This window comes from Crotalus tigris, unplaced genomic scaffold (genome assembly GCF_016545835.1).
Source record: "Crotalus tigris isolate CLP2741 ecotype Arizona unplaced genomic scaffold, ASM1654583v1 scf7180000024426.592134, whole genome shotgun sequence".
In the NCBI taxonomy this organism is placed as follows: Eukaryota; Metazoa; Chordata; class Lepidosauria; order Squamata; family Viperidae; genus Crotalus; species Crotalus tigris.
Genome location: NW_024100593.1, coordinates 204,622 through 230,227, shown reverse-complemented (window position 1 = coordinate 230,227; position 25,606 = coordinate 204,622). Strand labels below are relative to the sequence as shown.

General features: G+C 50.3%; 2 protein-coding genes across 4 annotated transcripts; one reads left to right on the top strand and one right to left on the bottom strand.

The window, feature by feature from the left end:
- Positions 1-2,494: 2,494 nt before the first annotated feature.
- Positions 2,495-4,474, bottom strand: LOC120302170. 2 transcript variants are annotated; one of them, XM_039330202.1, is made up of 4 exons: positions 4,349-4,474; positions 3,697-3,790; positions 3,152-3,574; positions 2,495-2,553 (listed from the first exon to the last, which is right to left on the bottom strand). In XM_039330202.1, the coding sequence occupies exons 1-4, from the start codon at positions 4,381-4,383 to the stop codon at positions 2,515-2,517; spliced, it is 591 nt and encodes a 196-aa protein (XP_039186136.1). In that variant the 5' UTR covers positions 4,384-4,474; the 3' UTR covers positions 2,495-2,514. The 2 variants fall into 2 exon arrangements, with proteins under 2 accessions (XP_039186136.1, XP_039186135.1); XM_039330201.1 differs by lacking the exon at positions 2,495-2,553 and having other exon boundaries at positions 2,968-3,574.
- A 34-nt stretch (positions 4,475-4,508) lies between these two features.
- On the top strand, positions 4,509-25,511 carry LOC120302168 (probable flap endonuclease 1 homolog). Of its 2 annotated transcripts, XM_039330198.1 has the most exons (11): positions 4,509-4,856; positions 7,196-7,286; positions 8,184-8,286; positions 9,207-9,252; positions 9,345-9,421; positions 13,315-13,448; positions 14,749-14,809; positions 17,342-17,473; positions 21,213-21,364; positions 22,018-22,171; positions 24,395-25,511. In XM_039330198.1, exons 1-11 carry the CDS (start codon positions 4,595-4,597, stop codon positions 24,677-24,679), a joined length of 1,497 nt encoding a protein of 498 aa, XP_039186132.1. In that variant the 5' UTR covers positions 4,509-4,594; the 3' UTR covers positions 24,680-25,511. The 2 variants fall into 2 exon arrangements, with proteins under 2 accessions (XP_039186132.1, XP_039186133.1); XM_039330199.1 differs by lacking the exon at positions 17,342-17,473.
- The last annotated feature ends 95 nt before the right edge of the window (positions 25,512-25,606 follow it).

Below are 25,606 nucleotides of genomic sequence, written 5' to 3'. Positions count from 1 at the left end.
GTATGTTTTTTATTATGTTTGTGGTTATTTTATTCTCATCACATGTTTTAATTGTATCTGTATAAGCCATCCAGAGTCTCTCTTGATTGTGGTACAGAAATGTGTTAAGCAAATAAATAAAAGAACCCACTTTGAAATCTATGTTGTCTAAGGAGTCTCCTCTCTCTCTCTCTCTTTTTCTTCCTTTCTCTTTCTCCTTTCTTCCTTTTCTTTCTCCTTCCTTCTTTCTTTTTCTTTCTCATTCCTTTCTCTTTCTTTCTCTTTCTTTTCTTTCTTTCTCTGAAATCTCCCTTGGTTTGACAGCTGCTTCTTCCTTACAGATTGCTGGTTAGCTCCACATTTGATGACAGTGAACTCCATAGTTGGCATGTACAATGGAAAGAAAAAATCAGGTCGCTGTGTGCTTACAACTCAGTAAATAAATCAGTAACTGGAGTATGAGAAAGATCTAGTAGTGAAGGCACCAGGTTACAAAACCAGGAGCTGGTGAGTTCTAGTCCCACCTAAGCCATGAAAGTCAATTGGATGAGTTTAGGCCAGTCCCTCTCTCTCTCAGCCCAGCCCACCTCACAGAAAGTGCGTTGGTTATGTTCAACCTCGTAGAGTTAATTGTAAAAACAATAAAGGCAGGGCCTAAACACCTCAAAATGGATGCCAGCCATTTCCAGTATCCAGCCCAACTTCCTGTTTCCAGATGTAAATAAATGAAGGCACAATTACGGAAGACTCTACCCCACACCTCAGACCACCTGGATATATATTGCACTCTAATTTTTGGCAGCGTTTGTTGTGCTCTGAAGCCACAACACATCCCAGTCTTATTTTGGACTTGAGAAATGCTGCCCTTGGACTCCAGGAATATCGGATTCCCTAGACCAGGGCTTTTCAACCAGTGGTATGGGTACCACCTGTGGTACATGGGCACCTGGCAGTTGGTACGCAACCATCCTAGAAAAGTGGTAGCGGGGGTGGGAAATGAGTTGAACCAATGGCAGCAGCGCACAAGCCTGAGCGAGAGACGGCTGGAGCTGCAGGGCTGTCAAGGCTCAGTGGAAGCACCAGGATCAGTGCCAGGCTCCAGCTGGAGCTCGGCGCTGATCCTGGCGCTTCTGCTGAGCCCTGAAGAAGCGCCAATCAGCTGGAAAGCAGCACTGATCCTGGTGCTTCTGCTGAGCCCGGAAGAAGCGCCGATCAGCTGGAATGTTGCAGCATCTCCAGGGTCTTGTGATTTACATTCAGATGCTTGGCAACCGATTCATATTTATGATGGTCAGTGTCCCAGGGTCATGTGAAGTGACCAAAACCTGCTGCAACCACCCAGCAGACGGGGGGGAATAAAAACCACACACCCCCTCACCTCACCCCCGCTGCCAATCCTCAACAGAAATGCTCACAACAATGAAAACCTCGGACAGGAGGAAGAGCGCCGCCGAGTGGGCAGGCAGGTGTCTTGCTTGGCTGTGGCTTGGAGGGCACTTTTTTCAGGGCCATTGTAACTTTGAACAATCAGTAAGCGAACTGAGTACTACTGAGGACTACTGTACTTTCTCACTTTTTTTCTTTTTTTTTTTTTTTTGGTCATCAAGTTTTTGACCCCTTGCTAGGCGACTGATGGTACTCGGATATTGCCATATCCTAAAAGTGGTACAATGGATGAAAAGGTTGAAAAGCCCTGCCCTAGACCAGGGGTAGGCAACCTTGGTTCTTTTATGACTGGTGGACTTCAACTCCCAGAATTCCTGAGCCAGCAAGGCTCAGCTTGGAAACCTCTCCCTTTCCCTTCAGCATGGCTGGCTCAGGAATTCTGGGAGTTGAAGTCCACGCCTCATAAAGGAGCCAAGGTGGCCTACCCCTGGTCTAGGCCTAAGCCGCTTTATGACTTGTGGACTTCAACTCCCAGAATTCCTGAGCCACATGAGGGAAACTTTGGCCCCCTCATGACTGGTGGACTTCAACTCCCAGAATTCCTCAGCCAGCATGGGGAACTGTGGCCCCTTCATGACTCGTGGACTTCAACTCCCAGAATTCCTGAGCCAGCATGGGGGAAACCTTGGCCCCCTCATGACTCGTGGACCTCAACTCCCAGAATTCCTGAGACTAATGGCTCAGCTTGGAAACCTCTCCCTTTCCCTTCAGCATGGCTGGCTCAGGACTTCTGGGAGCTGAAGTCCACGAGTCATACAAGAGCCCAGGTGGCCTACCCCTGCCCTAGACAAGAGCTCTGGAGGGGGGCAATATTTTCAGGTGATGGGCAGAGCCGGGGAGAAAGGCCTTGGGCTGCTCACTTCCTGTTCCCAAGCGACCCCTTCACGGTGGGTCCCTTCACTGTTGAAGACAGGGCAGAAAACAGGGACACAGGGCAGAAAACATCCTGCAGCCAAGAAGGCTCCACACACCCATTTGCACTACTCAGGTGACCCTGAGGACACAGGTAGACCTCCAAGTGGCCTCAACGACTCTCTAAAAGGAGGCAAATGACCGGCCGTCAAAATCCTTCCATTCCCCACCATCCAGTCAGAGCTGAAGAAGCTTCTTGGATGAGAAGTGAAACGCCTTCAGAGAAAAACAAGAAAGTCCAGTTGCCTCCTGAAAAAAACAGCTTTGGGACCTGCCCTTCCTATTGACCCATAAGGATTCTTGGGGTCTCTTAGATTTGCGTCCCTCCCCGGGACCCCAGGCTTCCCTGTCCAGAAGCTACTACAAGCAACCACTCCCTATAGCTCAGTGGTTCTCAACCTTTTTAATGCCGCGACCCCCAACCGGTCGTAAGTCGAGGACTACTCAACCGGTCGTAAGTCGAGGCCTACTCAACTGGTGCAGCACCGTTTGCAGAATGGGACTTTTGGCGGGCTCAGCAGGGCAGAGACAGCCTGGACAATTCCTATTGGCTTTGGAAAGCCAATAGAATTAGACTCTGTTCAAGAGAGTCTCTTCTATTGGCTTTCAAAAGCCAAGAGAATAAAAGGGAGTAGCACAGCTAAGGAAAAGGGGGAAAAAAATGGCGGACTGCGTTGTTTGGCGACCTCCGTGAAATGGTCGTTCGACCCCAAATGGGGTCCCCACCCACAGGTTGAGAACCGCTGCTATAGCTGTTGCCCAGTTCTAGATGCTGCACTCGGAGAGCCCGGCACAGGGCCAGGTTGGCACTTGCCATGAGACAGTGGAGGGCATCGGTCTCCTTTGGGGTCGGCAGGGACCACAGTCCAGTTTCTGGCAGCAGGCCGGCTGCCCCCAGCAGGAGACTGCCCACCATCCCATAGGTGCTTCCGGTGAAGACGGAGACAATGAAGATGGTAATGGTGACCATAGAGATGACCGAATGGACCACTATGGCCTTGCCTTCCTTGGTGAAGTAGCCCCAGCCGCCAGCCAGCACCAGGGCACCTCCCAAGAGGACGTTGGCCGTGTAGTAGTCCCCGTTCAGCCAGTGGAAGGCAAAGGCCAGCAGCGGCAGCCCCACCACCGTGCAGGACCAGGTGGGGTCTGGGGGCCGGGCCCCTCGCCAGCGGGGCCCAAAGGAGAGGGTCTCCAGGAGGGCTTGGAGGAGAAACCAGGCTGATGCTCCCCGGTTGATCTGCAGATAGAGAGAGGCAACAAAGGGGGCTGAGCCCTGGGGAGCAGCCCCACTGGCCAGCGGGGAGCAGGCAGCCACCGTGATACCTCTGATGGGGCTCAGCCAACCGGCCTCTTTCCTACCTGGAAGGTCAGGAGGGCAGAGTGCAGACAGACAGCGGAGAGCAGGAGGCTGGCCGGGTCCTGCTCTGGCCAGCTGGGCATGGGAAGGAAGCCTCTGCAAGAGAAAAAGAGGGGGGGGATTTATCTGGACCCCACTTCGGGCGGATAGCGACCCTCCCCCCAAGCTGCCCTGTATCCAAGCCGGGAGGATGCGCGGCGGCAGGAGCAGCTAGGGCAGGGATAGACAACCTTGGCTCTTTTAGGACTCGTGGACTTCAACTCCCAGAATTCCTGAGCCAGCTGTGCTGGCTCAGGAATTCTGGGAGTTGAAGTCCACGAGTCCTAAAAGAGCCAAAGGTGCCTACCCTCAGCGCGCAGACGTAGGAGAAGGTGCTGGGCTGCAGGCAGGACTTCCTTCCTTCCGCGGGTGGGCTCAGGCGGAGCCCTCCGTCTGCAGCGCCGCACAAAGCAGGGGTGGGATGGATGGCCTCTGGGGCACCCCCGATTCCTGCAGGGCAATTGGCGTTCCCGACTCGAGCGGGGGAAGCCCGGGAGCAACCGAGCAGCCCTCCCCTGCCGCGGCAAAGCGGCGCCCTCCCCCTCTCCCCCGCCCGGGCAGGAGCGACCCCCGCCGCCCCTCTTCCCCCCCCCCGTCCCTGCCCAGCCGACTCGCCTCCGCCAGCCGGGAGTCCGCCGAACGCCCCGCATAGAGTTCTCCCAGGCTAGAGCGGCACCAGAGACAGGGGAGCTCGGCCGGCCAGCCCGAGAGGCGGAGCTGAACCATAGAATCTGTCTCGCAAGCGAATCAGGGCGACCTTTCGGCGCATGCGCATTTCGCCAAACTTCCGGCAGTCCCGATGCCGGGTGCCGGTGGGGGGAGGAGGGATCGCGCCTCTCCCGACGCCCCGGCTTGCCGCGGATGATGGGAGTGGTGGTCCCATCATTTCCACGAGCGTCCCCCCCCAAAGCCTCCTGCGGGGCTTTTCGCTCCTCCGCGCGCCTCTCGGGGATTCCGCGGCTGGGACGAATCCCGGCCGGAGCGCTTTGCACGCGCTCAGAGGCACGCTCGCCCGCCGTGCAGAGCCCCTCCCGCGGCGCTATGGGGATCAACAAGCTGGCCGAGGTCATCAAGGAGGGGGCCCCGGACGCCGTGCGCCCCGCCAGCCTCGAGCAGTACCGCGGTGAGCGTCTCTCCGCCCCCCTCGGTCCCCGAGCATGCACAGAGTGCAAAGAGTACCGGTCCGCCCTCGGTTCCTAAGCATGCAGGGAATGTAAAGGGGGGAGCGTCCGCCCTTAGTCTTTGCGCATGTACAGAGTGCAAAAGTGGCCTCTCTGCCCTCGGTCCCTGACCATGCACAGAGTGCATGGAGTACCAATCCGCCATCAGGCCCTGAACATGGACAGAGTGTAAAGGGGTGTGTGTGTCTGCCCTTGGTCTTTGAGCAAGCACAGAGTGCAAAGGGTACCCCACCTGCCTAAGCATGTACAGAGTGCAAAGTCTACCCCACTTGCTTGAGCATGCATAGAGTGCAAAAGTGCTCTATTCCTGAGCATGCAAAGAAGGCCCATCTGCCTTCGGTCTCTGACCATGTATAGAGTGAATAGAGGAGCTGCCCATCCTTGGCCCCGGAGCATGCACAGAGTGCAAAAGTGTCCTGTCTGCCCTCGATCCCCAAACATGCGAAAAAAAAGCCCACCTGTCCTCAGTCCCTGAGCATGCACAGAGTGCAAAGGGAACCCTGGGGAGGAACCCTGATGTCCTTCTGGGACTGCTAAGCTTCTTTAGACAGCTGAAGGACTCAGCTTGGAATTAGGAAAGTTTGTTAAAGGAATTGCTGACACACAAAGTTGCAGCTGCGGGGAGTGTAACAAGACACGCTAGAACAGTGGTGGCGAACCTATGGCACGGGTGCCAGAGGCGGCACTCAGAGCCCTTTCTGTGGGCACCCGCACTGTCGCCCCAGTCCTAGACCTTCAGCTGGGTTTTATAAAACCTTTTTGCTTTAGGCCTCCGCCACAAAAAAAAAAGGTTCAATCAGTCAATTTTAACTTCCCATGAGAAAACAAAAGATCTTGCAAAGTTGAAATTGATTGATTGAACTTTTTAGTCCCACCCAGTCTGCCCTTACCACCGCAGCCACGCCCACCCAATGGGCCACACCCACCCGGCACTCGACGATGCATAAGTGGGTTTTGGGTTGCAGTTTGGGCACTCGGTCTCTAAAAGGTTCGCCATCACTGCACTAGAAGGATGCCAGCTGAGGCATGTAGATAAGTACAAACTCTGGTAACCCCTAGCTCAGTGGTTCTCAACCTTTTTAATGCCACGACACCCCCCCCAACCGGTCGTAAGTCGAGGACTAAACAACCAGTCGTAGGTCGAGGACTAAACCGGTCGTAAGTCGAGGACTACACTACCGGTTGTAAGTCGAGGACTTTCCCTGCCCGGGAGCGCCGTGCATGTGTGGTGCTGCCCCCTGCGCCGGCCGAGGCGTAGCTGGCAAGTGGCAGAGACGGCGCAGGCCGACCACCGGCTGGGCCACCAGCTGGCCCAGCCCAAGGGAGGTAAGGCACCCGCCGGGCCCCACGCGCGCCAGCAACCCTCCCTGCGCCCACCTCCCACCCCTGGCCCTCTTTTACTTACATTTTTAGTAGTTGCTCAGCAGGGAGGGGTGGAAACTTCCAAACAGCTGGCTTTCGCTGCAGACAACTTGCAGCACCGTTTGCAGAATGGGACCTTTGGCGGGCTCAGCAGGGCAGAGACAGCCTGGACAATTCTTATTGGCTTTGGAAAGCCAATAGAATTAGACTCTATTCAAGAGAGTCTATTCTACTGGCTTTCAAAAGCCAGTAGAATAAAAGGGAGGAGCACAGCTAAGGAAAAGAGGGGAAAAAATGGCGGACTGCGTTGTTTGGCGACCCCCGTGAAATGGTCGTTCGATCCCAAATGGGGTCCCGACCCACAGGTTAAGAACCACTGGTCTAGCTTATTATAGTAGTAAAAGACCCCCCCTTTTGATAAGAAAGCTTATTAACCTAAACATGCGACGTATGAGGGAGGAGGGCAAAGTAGAAGGATCCCATCGAAAGAAACGCTTGTTGGCCAACCGACGAGGGATTCTTAAGTAGGTGAACTTCCTTAATCGTAATAACCGTGTAACTTTTGTGCACTGTGCGAGGTCTCTCGGCTCACCCTTTGAGGCTGGCACCATTTTTCCCAAGTTCTCCAATAAGGGAAGCTGAAAATGCCACCCTTCGTCTCGGGGGCCCCGAGTGGCTGTGGCGCTAGGCTGGGACCAGTTTTGGGTACCACACAGCCCAGGTGCACTCTGTGTGCCCTCAGGAGACCGGGATGCTTTGGAGAGGGGTGTGGATTGGCCACTAGGCAGGTGGGCACCGTGCCAGTGGAGCCCGACCGGGTGAAGATGGAGGGGCAGAACGATACCTTCCCCTCCAGCCTCCTCATCCTGCCTTTTTCTTCCTCTTCTTCTTCCTCCTCCTTCTCCTCCTCCTCCTCTAGGGCGGGTAGTCGCTCTGGACACTTCCGTGGCCATTTATCAGTTCTGCACAGCCATGCCGCAGATCATCAACCGCCATGGGCAAAATATCAGGTGAGCAAAGGGGAAGGGGACTTCCTCCTCTTCCTCCCCCCATCCCACTAAGCAGGTGGAATGGCTCCCCACTGAAGGAGACCGGACCCTCGGGTGGGGGGTGGATTCTCACATTCTCTTTCCAGGCAGGTTTGGGAGCAATGTGTGTGGGAGGGGGGCAAAAGGAGGAGGGCGTTCTGCCCTGGGACCCTGCCTGACCTGTCATGGCCTGGCTCACGCATACAGCTAATCCCCAACTTAACAACCGTTCATTTAGTGACCAAGATTACAACAGCACTGAAAAGAGTGACGTAAGCCCGTTTTTCACACCTAAGAACGTTGCAGCATCCCCCCCCAGGCTCACCGGATCAAGATTCAGATGCTCCGCAACCGGCATGTATTTATGACGGTCGCAGTGTGTCCCCCTGGGGTCACGTGATCCTCTTTTGCAACCTTCTGACAAACAAAGTCAACGGGGAAGCCAGTTTCACTTAACAACCGTTTGTCTAACTCAGGGGTAGGCAATCTGGGCTCTTTTATGACTGGTGGACTTCAACTCCCAGAATTCCTGAGCCAGCATGGGGAAACTAGGGCCACCTCATGAGTCATGGACTTCAACTCCCAGAATTCCTGAGCCAGCCTGGCTCAGCTTGGAAACCTCCCTTTCCCCTCAGCGTGCCTGCTTTAGGAATTCTGGGAGATGAAATCCACTAGTCATCAAAGAGCCCAGGTTGCCTACCCCTGGTCTAACTTAACAGCTGCAGTGATTCGCTTAGCAACGGTGGCAAGGAAGATCGTCAAAAAATGGGGCAAACCTCACTTAGCGGCTGTCTCACCAATGGAAACCTTGGGATCCGTTGTGGTCGTAAGTCGAGGACTGCCTGCGTTCTCTGCTCACCGTCTTCCCTTCCCTTCTAGTTGCCTGCAGGGGCTCTTTTTCCGAACGCTGAGCCTCTTGGAAAAGGGCATCCAGCCGGTCTTCGTTTTTGACGGGAAGCCCCCGGAGCTGAAGCAGCGGGTGGTACGTACAAATTTGGGGGTGGGGGGAGTGGGAGACGATGCCCATATAAACTCCTGCTTGCAGAGCAGAGGGAAGAGAGAGAGAGAGTAAGCCGTTGGGGGAATCTCCAGCCTTTGGAGGAAGCCAGCCAGCCAGGGAGCCCCCCAAAGCCCTAGGGACTGAATTCAGGGAGCCGGTCGAAGGAAATCACTTTGATGATGTTACCTAGTTGGGTCATGAAAGGTCTGCAAGAAAACCACCAAGCTCAGAGGGCACCAAGGACTCCACAGCTGTCGTCCTCCTCCTCCTCCTCCTCCTCCTAACCCCATTCCCTTTCAGCACTGATGGTGTTCCCTAGTTGGACCATGTCGTCCTGCTCCTCCTCCTCGTCTCCGCAAACCTAACTCCCTTCTAGCATTGATGATGTTCTCTAGTTGGGTCATGAAACATCTGCAAGAAAACCAGCCAGCTCAGAGAGCACCAAGGACCCCACAATCATTCTCCCCTTCATCTTCATCTTCCTCTTCGCCTCCTCCTCCTCTCCACAAACGCCGCTCACTTCTAGCACTGATGACACTAACTAGTTGGGTAATGAAATGTCTATAAGAAAAGAACCAGGTTCAGAGAGCACCAAGGATCCTACAGTCCTCCTCCTCCTCCTTCTTTCCACTCCCTTGTAGCACTGACGACGCTACCTAGTTGAGTAATGAAACGTCCGCAAGAAAAAAAACAGAGCACCAAGGACCCCACACTTCTCCTTCTTCTCTCCCCAAACCTCCCTCCTTTCTAGTACTGACGATGTTGCATAGTCAGGTCATGAAACGCCTGTTTTAAAAAAATAACACCCCGTTTTAAGAGCACCAAGGATGCCCCAGTTCAACCCTGGGCTACAAATAATCTCCGTTATTAGGAAATCACTCGATCCTGCCTTTCCTTTGCAGTTAGCCAAACGGGCCACCACCTCTGGAGCCAGGAGGGGGACTGCAGGTAAAGACGGGACCTCCCTTCTTGCCCGGGCGGGTTGGGGGCCTCCGGGATTCCAGCTGCCCTCTGACTCTTTCTTCCTGCTCCCCTTTCAGACTCCGACGTTCCAGCGCGGCCCCCAAGACGAGACTCGGAGACCCTTTTGACTCTCCTGGGGGTCCCTTACATCCAGGTAAAAGCCCGGCATCCTGTTTGTTGACAGCGGAGGGTCTTCACCGCCTTGCTTTGGGGTGGGGGTCTCTGTTTTGGGCTCCGCTGGGAGCCCAGTTTGGTCCTCCCAGCTGGGTGGGTTACCTTGTCCACTGCGGTTACTTTGACTACAGCTTATGCCATTGGACTCCAAAATATCCCTTGCTGAGCAAGACACTCCATTTTATATATGTATGTATGTATGTACGTATGTATGTATGTATATAATGTTTTATTGATTTTCTAATTTTACCTTTAAGTATTTAAAAAGCAACGTGGCGGTTGAGTTAATCGATAATTCAATGGCATACAAGTATCTTTAGTATAGGGGTAGTCAACCTTGGCTCTTTTATGAGTCGTGGACTTCAATTCCCAGAATTCCTGAGCCAGCTAAGCTGGCTCAGGAATTCTGGGAGTTGAAGTCCACGAGTCATAAAAGAGCCAAGGTTTTACTACCACATTAAATATTTCCTCTCTTTTTCCCTTAGTGTTTACTGTCCCACATTTAAACTAATACAATTCTTATTATATCAATTAAATAAAAATGACATTCTTACATTTATCAATAATTTTTAGCTTATACATATCGTGGTTATTTTAACATTCGGTCTTTATGGGCAATCAATGTCCTAATTAGTTTTTCCCAATTTTTAGTGTCCCATTAATGTTTAAATTTAACATTTAATATTTATAATTTCCAAGTTTTAAGTAACCAAAGTTCCCTTTATCACAATTCATGTGATAAAGTCTAATATTCAGAATACAAGTCTTATCTATTTGAATATGTTCTATTTCTCACCATCTTACATCATCTAATTAATAATACAGTATAACATTCTTATTTTCTATTAATTTCCGAATGTCTTAAATTTGGTGACCAAACTTTCTCTTGTTTCAGCATCAAATACCTCCTCTCTTTTTCTCTTAATGTCTAGTATCTCATATTTAAGCTAGTACAGTTCTTATTATATCAGCTAAGTAAAAACATGTTTATTACATTTATCTAGATTTTTAGCTTATATATATATATATACATATATATATATATATATATATATATATATATATATATATATATATATGTAGGTCTTTGGTTGTTCGGGTTTTCTCCCACGTAAAATTGGAAGTGTCTTGGCGACGTTTCGACGAAGTCCCATTCGTCATCTTCAGGCTGGTGTTTTCAGCTTCGTGCTTCGAGCAGCAATGTGTGGTCTTAGCTGTTTCTTCCTTTTAACTGCCAGTGGGGGTATGAACTGATTGGGTGGGAGCTTGGCTGTGTTCTGATTGGGTGGAGGTGTGTTCTGATTGGTTAGGGGCTTGGCTGTGCTCTGATTGGCTGGGGGCTTTGGCTGTGCTCTGATTGGCTGGGGGGTTGGCTGTGCTCTGGGAGTGTTCTGTTTGGTTGTGCTCAGGTTAGTCTGAGTTGCAGAGGGGTTTAAGATTTTGGGCTGCCTTGCTATTTTTTGGCTTCGCGTTCGTGGTCGTGCCTCCTCTTCACGGAGGGTGTCAGTTTGCTTCATGTATGGATTGGAGGGGTTTAAAGTGGCTAATGAGAGGAGGCACGACCACGAACGCGAAGCCAAAAAATAGCAAGGCAGCCCAAAATCTTAAACCCCTCTGCAACTCAGACTAACCTGAGCACAACCAAACAGAACACTCCCCCAGCCAATCAGAGCACAGCCAACCCCCCAGCCAATCAGAGCACAGCCAACCCCCCAGCTAATCAGAGCACAGCCAAGCCCCTAACCAATTAGAACACACCTCCACCCAATCAGAACACAGCCAAGCTCCCACCCAATCAGTTCATACCCCCACTGGCAGTTCAAAGGAAGAAACAGCTAAGACCACACATTGCTCCTCGAAGCACGAAGCTGAAAACACCAGCCTGAAGATGATGAATGGGACTTCGTCGAAACGTTGCCAAGACACTTCCAATTTTACGCGGGAGAAAACCTGAACAACCAAAGACCTACATACAAATACCCGCGAAAACCTCAGAAAACATATATATATATGTATATATATATATATATCTTAAGTACTTTACATTCAACCTTTATAAACAAATCAATATTCAAATTTAACTTTTAATATTTATACTGCCAAGTTTTAAATAACCAAAAATTTTCTTTATCTCCGTTCATAACAAAATCTAGTATTCAAAATACACATCTTGTCTATTTGAGTATATTCTATTTTAATCGTAACCCTTTTTTTTATCACCGTTGTTATGTGAATCACTGCAATTGTTAAATTAGTCACACGGTAGTAAAGTGGATTGTCAGAAGGTGGCAAAAGGCGATCGTGTGACCCCCCCCAGGGGACCCCGCGACCGTCGTAAGTATGAGCCAGTGGCTGAGGGTCTGAATTCGGATCACGTGACCGTGGGGGGGGGGTGCTGCAACAGTTGTACGGGTGAAAAATGGTCCTAAGTCCCTTTTTTTTCAGTGCCTTCAGACAGTCACTAAATGAACTGTTGTAAGTCGAGAACTACCTGGAAATGTTCTTGCTGTTTCACCTGCAAAGCAGGGTGTCCGTCTCTTTGGCCCACGATCCCCAAACATCTCACCATTCTGGTGGGTGAGGGTCGCAGTGGGGAAGGGGCTGGGCCAGGAGGGGGGAACCCAGCTCCAGGTCCTCTCAGGATCCTCCCTGGGGGGGTTTGGACCAGCCCCTCCCTCTCAGCCCAGTAGCAAAGGGGGTCCCAGTGGAGAGGGGAATAGACTGGGAGGCGAGAGATCCAGGTAGCAGGCCGCCTCAAGTTAAAACCATTAGTGACAGTTCGAAGTCACAAGAACACTAAAAAGGGGGGGCTGGCGACTGTTTTTCACATTACGACCATCGCAGCGTTCCCGTGGTCACGTGATGGAAATTCAGGTGCTTGTAGCTTGTACTTACGACGGCCACAGTGTAATGGGGTCACGGGATCCCCTTTTGCGACCTTCGGACAAGCACAGTCAACGTGCGAAGCCCAATTTACTTAACAACCGTGTTTAATAATAATAATAAAGTTGGAAGGGACCTTGGAGGTCATCTAGTCCAACCCCCTGCTCAGGCAGGAAACCCTAGACCATTTCAGACAAATGGCTGTCCAGTCTCTTCTTGAAAACGTCCAGTGTTGGAGCATTCACCGCTTCTGGAGGCAGGTTGTTCCACTGGTTAATTGTTCTAACTGTCAGGAAGTTTCTCCTTAGTTCTAGATTGCTTCTCTCCTTGATGAGTTTCCATCCGTTGCTTCTTGTCCTGCCTTCAGGCGCTTTGGAGAAGAACTTGACTGCCTCTTCTTTGGGGCAGCCCCTGAGATACTGGAAGACTGCTATCCAGTCCCCCCCCCCCCCGTCCTTCTCTTCGTTAAACTAGACATACCCAATTCCAGCAACCGTCCTTCATATGTTTTAGCCTCCAGTCCCCTGATCATCTTTGTTGCTCTTCTCTGTACTCTTTCTAGAGTCTCAACATCTTTTTTACATTGCGGTGACCAAAACTGGATGCAGGATTCCAAGTGTGGCCTTAACTGCAGTGATTCACTTAAGAACAGTGATAAAGGGTTGTAAAATGGGATGTCTTGCTTAGGAAGGGACATTTTGGGGCTGGTGGCGGTTATAAGCTGTAGTCCAGCCGCAGTGCTAGAAGGCAGGGAGGTGTGCAGAGAGGAGGAGGAGGAAGACAGGGGTCCTCCTCCTCCTCCCTCTTTCTCATTTTCCTCCTCCATGCAAACCCCATGGCCGTCCTGGCACTGATGATGTTCCCTAGTTGGGTAATGAAATGTCCACACTCAAACCAGAAACCCCGTAGCTTTACTTTCTTCATCTGGGCTCACTGTTTCAACCTCCATCTGACTGGAAGTTTCCTTCCTGCCCTTGGGGTGGGACTTAGGCCCCGGCGGAGGCAGAAGCCACATGTGCCGCCCTGGTGAAATCTGGCCACGCCTGGTGTGTAGCCACGGAAGACATGGACGCCCTCCCCTTTGGGGCCGTGCGCCTCCTGCGGCACCTAAGCATGAAGAAGAGGTGAGAGTTACGGGCGGGAGACCATAAAACTAGTTGCAGATGTTGAGATCGGGCTGTCCAACCTTGGCAGCTTTTAGGACCTGTGGACTTCAACTCCCAGAATTCCCTAGCCAGCGTAGTTCCCTCACGCTGGCTGAGGAATTCTGGGTGTTGAAGTCCACAAGTCATCAAAGGGTCATAGTTCCCTCACGCTGGCTGAGGGATTCTGGGAGTTGAAGTCCACAATCATCAAAGGGTCATAGTTCCCTCACGCTGGCTGAGGGATTCTGGGAGTTGAAGTCCACAAGTCATGAAAGGGTCACAGTTCCCTCACGCTGGCTGAGGGATTCTGGGAGTTGAAGTCCACAATCATCAAAGGGTCATAGTTCCCTCACGCTGGCTGAAGGCTTCTGAGAGTTGAAGTCCAAAAGTCATCAAAGGGTCATAGTTCCCTCACGCTGGCTGAAGGATTCTGGGAGTTGAAGTCCACAAGTCATCAAAGGGTCATAGTTCCCTCACGTTGGCTGAGGGATTCTGGGAGTTGAAGTCCACAAGTCATCAAAGGGTCATAGTTCCCTCACGCTGGCTGAGGGATTCTGGGAGTTGAAGTCCACAAGTCATCAAAGGGTCATAGTTCCCTCACCCTGGCTGAGGGATTCTGGGAGTTGAAGTCCACAAGTCATAAAAGGGTCATAGTTCCCTCACGCTGGCTGAGGGATTCTGGGAGTTGAAGTCCACAAGTCATCAAAGGGCCAAGTTTGAAGACCCCCTGCTATAGCTGTTCAATCAGGTTTGTCTAATCTTCTGTTTTAATTAAAAACTGTAGTTGCCCCTAGATCAGGGTTAGGGAGCCTTGGCTCTTTTATGACTTGTGAACTTCAACTCCCAGAATTCCTGTTTGTTTGTCCTGCCCTAGGGTCCAATTTTTAAAACTCTTTTATCTTTTTATGTCTTAGGCTGGGGAAAAAACCCAAACAGGTTGACTTTCCTACCGGTCCGACTCTAGGGGGCGCTGTTCAACTTCGATTCACAGTGCCTGGCATAGCTCTATATGCCATGGGTCTTCAAACTTGGCCCTTTGATGACTTGTGGACTTCAACTCCCAGAATTCCTCAGCCAGGCACATGTGCCTGGCTGAGGAATTCTGGGAGTTGAAGTCCACAAGTCATCAAAGGGCCAAGTTTGGAGACCCCTGCTCTATGCCAAAGGCCATGGAATGCCACTGATAGTTTTTCTAAAATTAAAGTCTCAATTAGCTTTTTTAATTAGATTAATGAATTCATCCCCGATGTTTTTTTGGTTTGTTTGTTTTTTTGTCCAGCTGTCTGGAAGAGATCTCCTTACCCACTGTCCTGCAGAAGCTGGGGATGACCCAGGAGCAGGTGAGGGGAAGTCCCAGGTGCGGGGAACTGGCCTGGATTTGGCCTCCAGCATTTCAGCCTTTGCCCACCACCCTTGTCTGGATTTGGAAGCCGAGCAGAACTGGGGATCCTTTGGCATCCCCACGAGATAGACCCTCCCCCTTCTAAGACACTGGGGTGCAGTTTACTCTGGGAAACAGTGGAATAGCTTGTCCCCAGGGGTGGGGCGTGCTCCGTGAGTGGCGCTTTTCAAAAATAGACTGGACAACTGTTTGACTAGGCTGTTATAAGGCATCCTGCCTTGGACAGAGGGCTGGACTAGAAGACCTCCAAGGTCCCTTACAGTGCTAGGATTCTCTGATCGATTTGTCGGTCTGTCTGTTTATCATCCATCCATCTGTCCATCCACCCATATCTGTCTGTCTGTCTATCTATCTATCATATTTATCCATTTATCCCTATCTGTCTGTCTGTCTGTCTATCTATCTATCTATCGATCGATCTATCTATCTATCTATTTTCAAGAAAACAATGGACAACAATTTGTCTGGGATGATATAAGCTATCCCTATCTATCTCTCCATATCTATCTATCTATCTATCTATCTATCTATCTATCTATCTATTTTCAAGAAAACAATGGACAACAATTTGTCTGGGATGATATAAGGACTCTTGCCTTGAGCAGGAGGTTGGACTAGATGACCTCCAAGGTACCTTCCAGCCCTATGATTCTCTGATCGATTTGTCTCTGTGTGTACATCTGTCCATCCACCCATATCTATCTATCTATCTATCTATCTATCTATCTATCTATCTATCTATCTATCTATCTATCTCTATCTCTATCCATCCATATCTATCTATCTATCTATCTATCTATCTATCTATCTATCTATCTACATCTCTATCTATCTATCTCTATCCATCCATATCTATCTATCTATCTATCTATCTATCTATCTATCTATCTATCTACATCTCTATCTATCTATCTCTATCCATCCATCTCTATCTATCTATCTATCTATCTATCTATCTATCTACATCTCTATCTATCTATCTCTATCCATCCATCTCTATCTATCTATCTATCTATCTCTATCCATCCATATCTATCTATCTATCTATCTATCTATCTACATCTCTATCTATCTATCTCTATCCATCCATCTCTATCTATCTATCTATCTATCTATATCTATCTCTATCCATCCATATCTATCTATCTATCTATCTATCTATCTATCTATCTATCTATCTATCTATCTATCTATCTACATCTCTATCTATCTCTATCCATCCATCTATCCATCCATCTCTATCTATCTATCTATCTTGGGGGCCTTGCAAAAGAGGGTCAAAATGGTGGCCAGTCTAATCTCTGCGGGGATGAGGGAGTGAGGGAGCCACCATGGAGGAGGCCCTTCTTTTGGGTCCCGCCAGATGGACCTCCTTAGGGAACGGGACCCGCAACATTCCCTGCCTCCCCCGCTCTGCTGGGTCGGGGAGCTGTGACTGGGAAAAGAGAGAGGGTCCCTCAGTCATTTTTCGTGCCATCTGGCTAGTTTATTTCTTCGATTGAGCTCGGTTGTTAGGCTTCAGCTGGGAGGCCTTCCTCTGCAGCATCCTTGCCCTCTGGCTTTCCCTCCAGATTTCCAGAACATCTATATTAATAATATTAACAATATTAATATTAACAATAATGTTAATAATAATAATAATAATTAATGATAATAACAACAACTGCCTGAGCAGGGGGTTGGACTAGATGACCTCCAAGGTCCCTTCCAACCTCATCAGAGAAGAGCAACAAAGATGATCAGGGGACTGGAGGCTAAAACATAAGGAACAGCTGCTGGAATTGGGGATGTCTGGTTTAATGAAGAGAAGGACGAGGGGGGACAGGATAGCAGTCTTCCAATATCTCAGGGGCTGCCCCAAAGAAGAGGGAGTCAAGCTATTCTCCAAAGCGCCCGAAGGCAGGACAAGAAGCAACGGATGGAAACTCATCAAGGAGAGAAGCAACCTGGAACTAAGGAGAAACTTCTTGACAGTTAGACCAATTAACCGGTGGAACAACCTGCCTCTAGACGTTGTGAACGCTCCATCACTGGAGGCCTTTAAGAAGAGACTGGACAGCCCTTTGTCCGAAATGGTATAGGGTTTCCTGCCTGAGCAGGGGGTTGGACTAGATGACCTCCAAGGTCCCTTCCAACTTATTATTACTATTATTATTATGGATCATCGCATAGTCAGCCAGATGCTCAGACTGGATTTGGCATTTTGTCTACCTATCGAGTCCTTACCCAGGACCTGGGATAGGCAGATGTGGATGTTTGATGGTATTACAGATCTCGTCGCAGGATGGAAGCAGTTCCTAGTAAGGCCACCTTTTGCAATTGACTAATAGTGAATTTGTCAATGCCAATGGTGGTGGTATTATTATTATTATTATCTGGGTGGGTAGAGGAGCCCTCTTTTGCGTTTCCTTTCGCCCAGCAGCGCCCCATTCCTCTCTCTCTGCTCTCTCTCTCTCTCGGCCGGTCCCAGTTTGTGGACCTCTGCATTCTGCTGGGCTGCGACTACTGCCACAAGATCCGAGGACTGGGCCCCAAGAAGGCCCTGAAGCTGATGCAGCATCACGGAAGCATCGAGGAGGTCCTGCGGAATACCAGTCGCCAGGTACCCGGCCGGCCTCGCCCCTGCCCTTGATCCCACTCTGGGCCCTCTGCATGCGGCCAGCCTCTGCCCTGCCTCGACCCCAGCTGCGTTGGGAGGAAATCCCTGGTGGGACAGCCGTGAGCCGGATGGCTGAGACCCTCCAGAGACACTTAGGTCTCTAAGAAAGCCCCGTTATGAAAGCACAGGCCAGTAAGGAGAACTGGCAATGTCTTCAGCTTTGTGTGTCCTGCCAGTCTCAGCCATGCCATTTGTGTATAGAATCATATGTCTGGAAGGGACCTTGGAGGTCATCGAGTCCAACCCCCTGCTCAGGCAGGAAACCCTAGACCAGTGTTTCCCAAACTTGACAATTTTAAGGCATGTGGACTTCAACTCCCAGAATTCCACAGCCAGCGTTGCTGGCTGTGGAATTCTGGGAGTTGAAGTCCTCATGCCTTAAAATTGTCAAGTTTGGGAAACACTGCCCTAGACCATTGCAGAGAAATGGCTGTCCGGTCTCTTCTTAAAAACTCCCAGTGTTGGCGCATTCACCGCTTCTGGAGGCAGGTTGTTCCATTGGTTAATTGTTCTAACTGTCAGGAAGTTTCTCCTTAGTTCCAGGTTGCTTCTCTCCTTGATGAGTTTCCCTCTGTTGCTTCTTGTCTTTGCCTTCAGGTGCTTTGGAGAATAGCTTGACTCCCTCTTCTTTATTGCAGACCCTCAATTACTGGAAGACTGCTATCCTGTCATCCCTACTCTTTCTCTTTGTTAAGCTAAATATACCTAGCCCCCTCAACCTTTCATTATACAATTTGACTTCCAAACCCTTTATTATATGTAGCTCTTCTCCAAGCCTTTTCTAACGGGCATTGGATGCTTTACATGCCTCAGATAAGTGGAAGGGTTTTGTAAAAGAACTATCTCAGCAGAGAGACCCAATCTGGTGTCAGCAGTTAAAGGCCTTGGGCTAGTCCAGGGGTAGGCAACCTTGGCCCCTTCATGACTCGTGGATTTCAACTCCCAGAATTCCTGAGCCAGCATGGGGAAACTATGGCCCCTTCATGACTGGTGGACTTCAACTCCCAGAATTCCTGAGCTAGCTTGGTTCAGCTTGGAAACCTCTCCCTTTGCCCTCAGCATGGCTGGCTCAGGAATTCTGGGAGTTGAAGTCCACAGGTCATAAGCCAAGGTTGCCTATCCTTGAGGTCTAGCTTGTTACAGAATCCTATAAAGGTTAAGTCAATAATGAGCCTCAATTTTGCCCCCAAAACATATATCTAGTACAGGGGTAGGTAACCTGGGCTCTTTTATGACTGGTGGACTTCAACTCCAGGATTCCTGAGCCAGCCATGCTGAGGAGAAAGGGAGAGGTTTCCAAGCTGAGCCGTGCTGACTCTGGAATTCTGGGAGTTGAAGTCCATGAGTCATAAAGCAGCCTAAGCCTAGGCCAGGGGTAGGCACCCTTGTCTCTTTTATGACTTGTGGACCAACTCCCAGAATTCCTGAGCCAGCATGGCTCAGCTTGGAAACTCTCCCTTTCCCCTCAGCATGGCTGGCTCAGGAATTCTGGGCGTTGAAGTCCACCAGTCATAAAAGAGCCAAGGTGGCCTACTCCTGGTCTAGTCTTTAGGAGACTCTGAGTTCTAGTCCTGCCTTTGGCCTGAAGCCAGCTCAGTCCCTTTCTCTCAGCCCTAGGAAGAAGGAGGCAAGGAACAACTATGTGTGAGAACTTGGCCACAAAAATCCAGTTATTCCTATAATATCTAGGAGTTGTGACTGCCTTGAAGGCATCCACATACAGATATGTGGGTAGACAGGATAAACTCACTAGTGTTTGCTAGCCTGGTGTAAGCTGTTCGGTTTGACCTAACATGTGAAAAGGAACACTCTCCAAGGTTTGGCAAGTCTTGTGAACGAAATAACAGAGTTGGAAGGGACCTTGGAGGTCTTCTAGTCCAACCCCTTGCTCAAGCAGGAGACGCTGTACCATTTTACACAAATGGCTATCCAGTCTCTTCTTAAAAATTTCAGTGATAAAACACCCACAACTTCTGGAGACAAGCGGTTTCACTGATTAATTGTTCTAGCTATCAGGAAAATTTCTCCTTGGGGAGAACTGTTAAGGCTGCCCTACAGCTCAACAGCTCCTCCACCTCCTAAACCCCTTGTCATAGGTGACCTTGAAAGGATAGCGTAGACTCTGAGGAGGAGGATCGAAAACTACTAGTGGTAGGGTCCCTACTTTACCAGAATCCCGAACAACGATGCTTCTATATTTTGGGGAATCTGGGAGCTGAAGAAACGAAAAATCTGAATGTCTGATTTGCTTTGCAGTGTAGACTAAGCAGACCTCTTGGATATAAGTAAAGTGATACTGACAATTGAGAAAAGCCACAAAGCTCCCTTCGGTGTCCATGAAATAAGTGCTTGGTGTTCTGAAGTGTTTGGCAATTTGCTTGCATTTACCTGACCAGGTAACACCATCAGGATTAATCCCTGCTTATCTGGATTTTGGCTGCTGTGCTTTTTTTTTTTTTGTTTCCTCCCTAATGTTTTTATAGTCTCTTGAATAGCTTGTAAATGTGGTTTTATCTCTAGAGGCCTGTTGATGGCTGATGGGTCTGAATGCCCAGATTTGATGGGATTAGGGGAAAGAGGGAGATCTAGTCCAGTGGTTCTTAACCTTTTTGAACAAATCGCCCCCTTGAGCCAGTGAGGAAGTTGTCATCACCCCCCTCCCCCAACATAACCTCTCAATCACAACATAGAAAATAATTCTTCAATTGATGCAAACACTTTTTTTGTTTTCTTTAAAATTGTCATCAGGACATATCGATGCAAATAATTTATTTCCAGTCTTTTTCCCATATCTGCCATATTCTGGCCAATGACGTGCCACTGTATGGGTAGAGGCTGCTGCACAACGTGCATGAAGATAAGCGATGCATCTTCACATATGTACGGCATTCTGTACTGAAGCTAGCTGGAGGAACATTTGAAAACACAATTCAATCCACTAATAGCGAGCAATCTGATGTTTTTGTACGACAAAGATACAGCGATTCACTGTATCTCAAAAGTGTCCCCAAAACTTCTTGCTCCATCGCCCCCTTTTCGTTCCATTGCCCCCCTGAAAAATTAAATTGCCCCCTGGAAGGGGGGGGGCAATATCGCCCAGGTTAAGAACCACTGATCTAGGACAATGGGAAGGGAAAGGGGAGGGGGATGCCGTCTCCATTTTGAGGTTTCTCCTTCCTTTGTCTTATTTTTTCAATTGCACCCCGTCCCACAAACGGCTCTCATGCCCAGCCAGGCCTTATATAGCAGCTCATCTACGTTTGGCACAAAAATCTGGTGTTGCTACTCTGCACTTTACCATGACCTCGATCAAGGAGAATATTTGTAGCCCAGGGTTAAAATGAGGCGGTCCTCATTTACTTTTAATTACCCAACTTAGGAAAGATGGGCTGAAGAAGCTAGAGAACATATAATCATAATCATAAAGTTGGAAGGGACCTTTAGAGGTCATCTAGTCCAACCCCCTGCTCTGGCAGGAAACCCTACGCCATTTCAGACAAACCACTGCTGTATTGGAACTTCCCCCGGGGAAGGGTCCTGCCGCGGGGCCAGCCTGGAAAAGGCCCTGCGGGGCGTTTGCCTCTCCCGGCAAGGCCTCAGTGGCACGCTCACAGGCCCAGGGCCGTTGGAGCAGGGCTGCTGCTGATGCTCAGGATTTCTTCCCCCCCCCCGCCCTCCGCAGAGCCACCCGATGCCGGACGGCTGGTGCCTGGAGGAGACACGGCGGCTTTTTCTGCAGCCGGAGGTGACGGATCCAGGCCAGGTGATGCTGGAGTGGAAGGAACCGGATGAGGAGGGCTTGGTGAAGTTCCTGGCGCAAGAGAAGTGCATGAAGTGAGTGGGCGACTGGAGCCTGGCCAGTCCCTTTGAGCCCCCCCCCCCCGAAGGTGCGGCCTGGGACTCAGGGTGTTGGCATCGGCTCTGGGGCTGGGAAAGAAGATGGGCTGGGCAAGCAGGTGGTTCTGAAGGCTCTAGGTGCTGGGCTCCTTCACTGACCACCTCAACAGGATGGGAACTGAGCTTGGTGCACTCTGAGCTTGGCTATTTTCCTGCAGACGTTTCATGACCCAAGTAGGGAACATCATCAGTGCTAGAAGGGAGAGGAGTTTGCATCTTCTAGCATTGTTGGTGTTACCTACTTGGGCAATGAAACATCTCCAGGAAAACAACCAGCTCTGAGAGTACCAAGGACCCACAGTCGTCCTCCTCCTCCTCCTCCTCCTTATAAACCCTGCTCCCTTGTAGCACTGATGATGTTACCTAGTTGGGTCATGAAACGTCTTCAAGGAAACCATGAAGCCAGAATGCCCCAGGGTTGAAATCCCCCAATGCAGGTCTTAAGGTGCCCTATGTGTCCATCCACGCCAGGCGTAGTCGGCGCTGCCTGTTTGCCGATGGGTCTAGCCAAGTAGGGGTGAACCCCACCCCACCCCATGCCTGCCTTCCCCCCTCCTTTTGCCATCTTCACCCCATCCCCTCTTCCACAGAGAGAGCCGAGTTCGAGGTCGCCGGAAGAGGTGGCGGGATGCCCGTCTGAAGCTCAGTGAGGCTTCCAAGTCCAAGGGCAAGGGCAAGTCAAGGAAGGCCACTGCCAGCCAGGCCATGACGGATTTCTTCCCGGTCATGAAGCGCCCAAACAAGGTGAGGAAAAAGACGAGGGACGGTGTTCCCACCCACCCCAAAAAAGAGAGCCCGGAGGGCAGGGGGGCAGGAGGGGGGGGCAGATGGGAGGGGTATGTGCTATCTGCCGAATTGTCTTTGCCCCATGACCTCAGCCTGGGGCCCTGGGCGGTTCCAAAAACTGTGTGTGTGTGTGTGTGTGTGTGTGTGTGTGTAAGAGACAGAGAGAAATGGATGAGAAAAAGAGATACAGGATAGATAGATGGAGAGACAGAGAGTAATGGATGAGAAAGAGATAGAGGATGGATGGAAAGAAGAGGGAGGGAAGGATTGAAAGAGAAAGATAGCAAGATTATTTATTTATTTATTTGTGAGACTTATATACCGCTTTAAGTGCAAGCACTCTCTAAGCCAGTGGTTCTCAACCTGTGGGTTGGGACCCCATTTGGGGTCGCACGACCATTTCACGGGGGTCGCCAAACAAGGCTGTCCGCCATTTTTTCCCCCTTTTCTTTGGCCACGCCCCTGGCACCCAGTGATGTATAAGTGGTTGGGGGTCACCACAACATGGGGAACTGTATTATGGGGTCGTGGCATTAGTGAGATTTGAACCGCTGACCTGCTGAACACTGTCAGCTAAAGTGGCCTGCAGTACTGCACTCTAACTGCTGCGCCACCTCGGCTCTTCTGGGAGTTGAAGTCCACGAGTCATGAGGGGACCATAGTTCCTCCATGGTGGCTCAGGAATTTATTTATGAGACTTATATACCACTTTAAGTGCAAGCACTCTCTAAGCGGTGTACACCAGTAAGCAATGTATATATCTATTTACATTGCCCCCAACAATCTGGGTCCTCATTTTACCTACCCCGGAAGGATGGAAGGCTGAGTCAACCTTGAGCCGGTGAGATTTGAACCGCTGACCTGCTGAACACAGTCAGCTAAAGTGGCCTGCAGTACTGCACTCTAACTGCTGCGCCACCTCGGCTCTAATGATGGATAGGTAGGTGGAGAGGTGGATGGATGGATGTAAAGCAGCGATTCTCAACCTATGGGTTGCAACCCCATTTGGGGTCGATCGACCATTTCACGGGGGTCGCCAAGCAAGGCTGTCCGCCATTTTTTTTCCCTTTTCCGGCGGGTGCCTTACCTCCCTTGGGCTGGGCCAGCCGGTGGCCCAGCCGGTGGTCGGCCTGCTCTGTCTCTGCCGCTTGCCAGCTACGCCTCGGCCGGCGCAGGGGGCGGCACCACGCATGTGCAGCACACCCAGGCAGAGAAAGTCCTCGACTTACGACCGGTTGGGTAGTCCTCGACTTACGACCGGTTTAGTCCTCAACTTACGACCGGTTTAGTCCTCAACTTACGACCGGTTGGGGGTCGCGGCATTAAAAAGGTTGAGAACCACTGATGTAAAGAGAAGAGGATGGACGGAGGAAGGGAGAGAGAGGAGAAGGTGGGAGGGAAGGATTGAAAAAGAAAGATAGAGAGATAATGATAGATAGGTAGGTGGGTGGGTGGGCAGGCAGATGGACGGATGGCAGGCAGATAAACAGATGGATAGATAGATGGGTAGGTAGGTAGATTAAGTGCTGATGGCAGCAGTTGGGACTGCCTAGAGCAGTGGTTCTCAACCTTTTTAATGCCGCGACCCCCAACCGGTCGTAAGTCGAGGACTACTCAATCGGTCATAAGTCGAGGACTACTCAACTGGTGCAGCACCGTTTGCGGAATGGGACTTTTGGCGGGCTCAGCAGGGCAGAGACATCCTGGACAATTCCTATTGGCTTTGGAAAGCCAATAGAATTAGATTCTATTCAAGAGAGTCCATTCTATTGGCTTTCAAAAGCCAATAGAATAAAAGGGAGGAGCACAGCTAAGGAAAAGGGGGAAAAAAAGGGCGGACTGCGTTGTTTGGCGACCCCCGTGAAATGGTCGTTCGACCCCAAATGGGGTCCCCACCCACAGGTTGAGAGGGAAGCAGAGGCATGAAATGTACCAGCTGCCTGGGCAGGGTAGGTGGGCAAAGGGACTAGGTCTTCGCAGCCTGGTCTGCAATCCAGTGTAAACAAGGTTAATGCTCACGGAGCATCGCGTGCAGTTTGAATTCAGCCCTGGGTCTGACCTGCCCCAGAGGTGTTCAGAGGTGGATACGGTTGAAGCACCGCGTTCCCTTTCTCCTGCCGCATCCCACAGAAGCAGCTTGCTTGCCTGTTTCCCTAACGCCTCCCTTCCTCTTTTATACAGTCACCCACTCATCAGTCTCCCAGGAAGAAGAAGCAGAAGCGCCAGGAAGAAGAAACGGAAGTGCCAGGAAGAAGAAGCGGAAGTGCCAGGAAGAAGAAGCAGAAGTGCCAGGAAGAAGAAACAAAAGTGCCAGGAAGAAGAAGCGGAAGTGCCGGGAAGAAGAGGCGGAAGTGCCGGGGGTCGTCTGAAACAGACCCAGGAATTGGAACAGTTTCCTCCCTGGCCCATTCCCTGGTGCTCCCTGAACTTGGTAGTGTCCCTGCAGACGTTTCATTACCAAACTAGGTAACCCCATCAGCGTGCCATCCGTTCCCTTTGTCTTGCACTAGACGCCTCCTCTGGTTCCGGGAAAGTTCTCTGCTGTCCTTCAACACACAAAACCGTCGACACAAGCATTGTATCTTGACAGCTGAGCAAAGTCAGCCAAGAGGTTGATGATGCCACCTTACAAATTAACCATGGTTCGATAGAATATTTGCGGCTGAGGGTTGGGCTGTGGGGGGCACCCCGGTGCTCTCTGAGCTTGGTGGGTTTTTTTGCGGACGTTTCATAACCCAACTAGGTAACGTTATCAAGGCTAGAAGGGAGTGGAGTTTGCGGAGAAGAAGAAGAGAAAATTGTGGGGTCCTTGGTGCTCTCTGAGCTTGGTGGTTTTCTTGCAGACATTTCATTACCTAACTAGGTAACGTCCTCAGTGCCGGAGGGGAGTGGTGTTTATGGAGAAGAGGAGGAGAGGGGAGGACTGTGGGGTCCATGTTTCATATTGCGCAGTTTCATGGATCACAGACATGGAAAATTACCTTAATAGACAATTTCTACGTTCTGCCCCTTTTGCTTTGGGGAGACAATAAAAGGAGGCATCAAGAGGAGATCTTGACTGTTTCCTTCCTCCCCACCTGTTTAAATGACAGGCGGGTTTCTGCAGAATCTATCTTAGGAGAAAGCTCTTGAGGGTTGGCTGATCTGTGGCCTCATTAAGCTGATGCATAATAACTAACCAAGGAAAGAAGCAACCTGAAACTAAGGAGAAACTTCCTGACAGTGAGGACAATTAACCAGTGGAACCACCTGCCTCCAGAAGCGGTGAATGCTCCAACACTGGAAGTTTTTAAGAAGAGACTGGACAGCCATTTGTCTGAAACGGTATAAGGTTTCCTGCCTGAGCAGGGGGTTGGACTAGATGACCTCCAAGGTCCCTTCCAATTCTGTTAT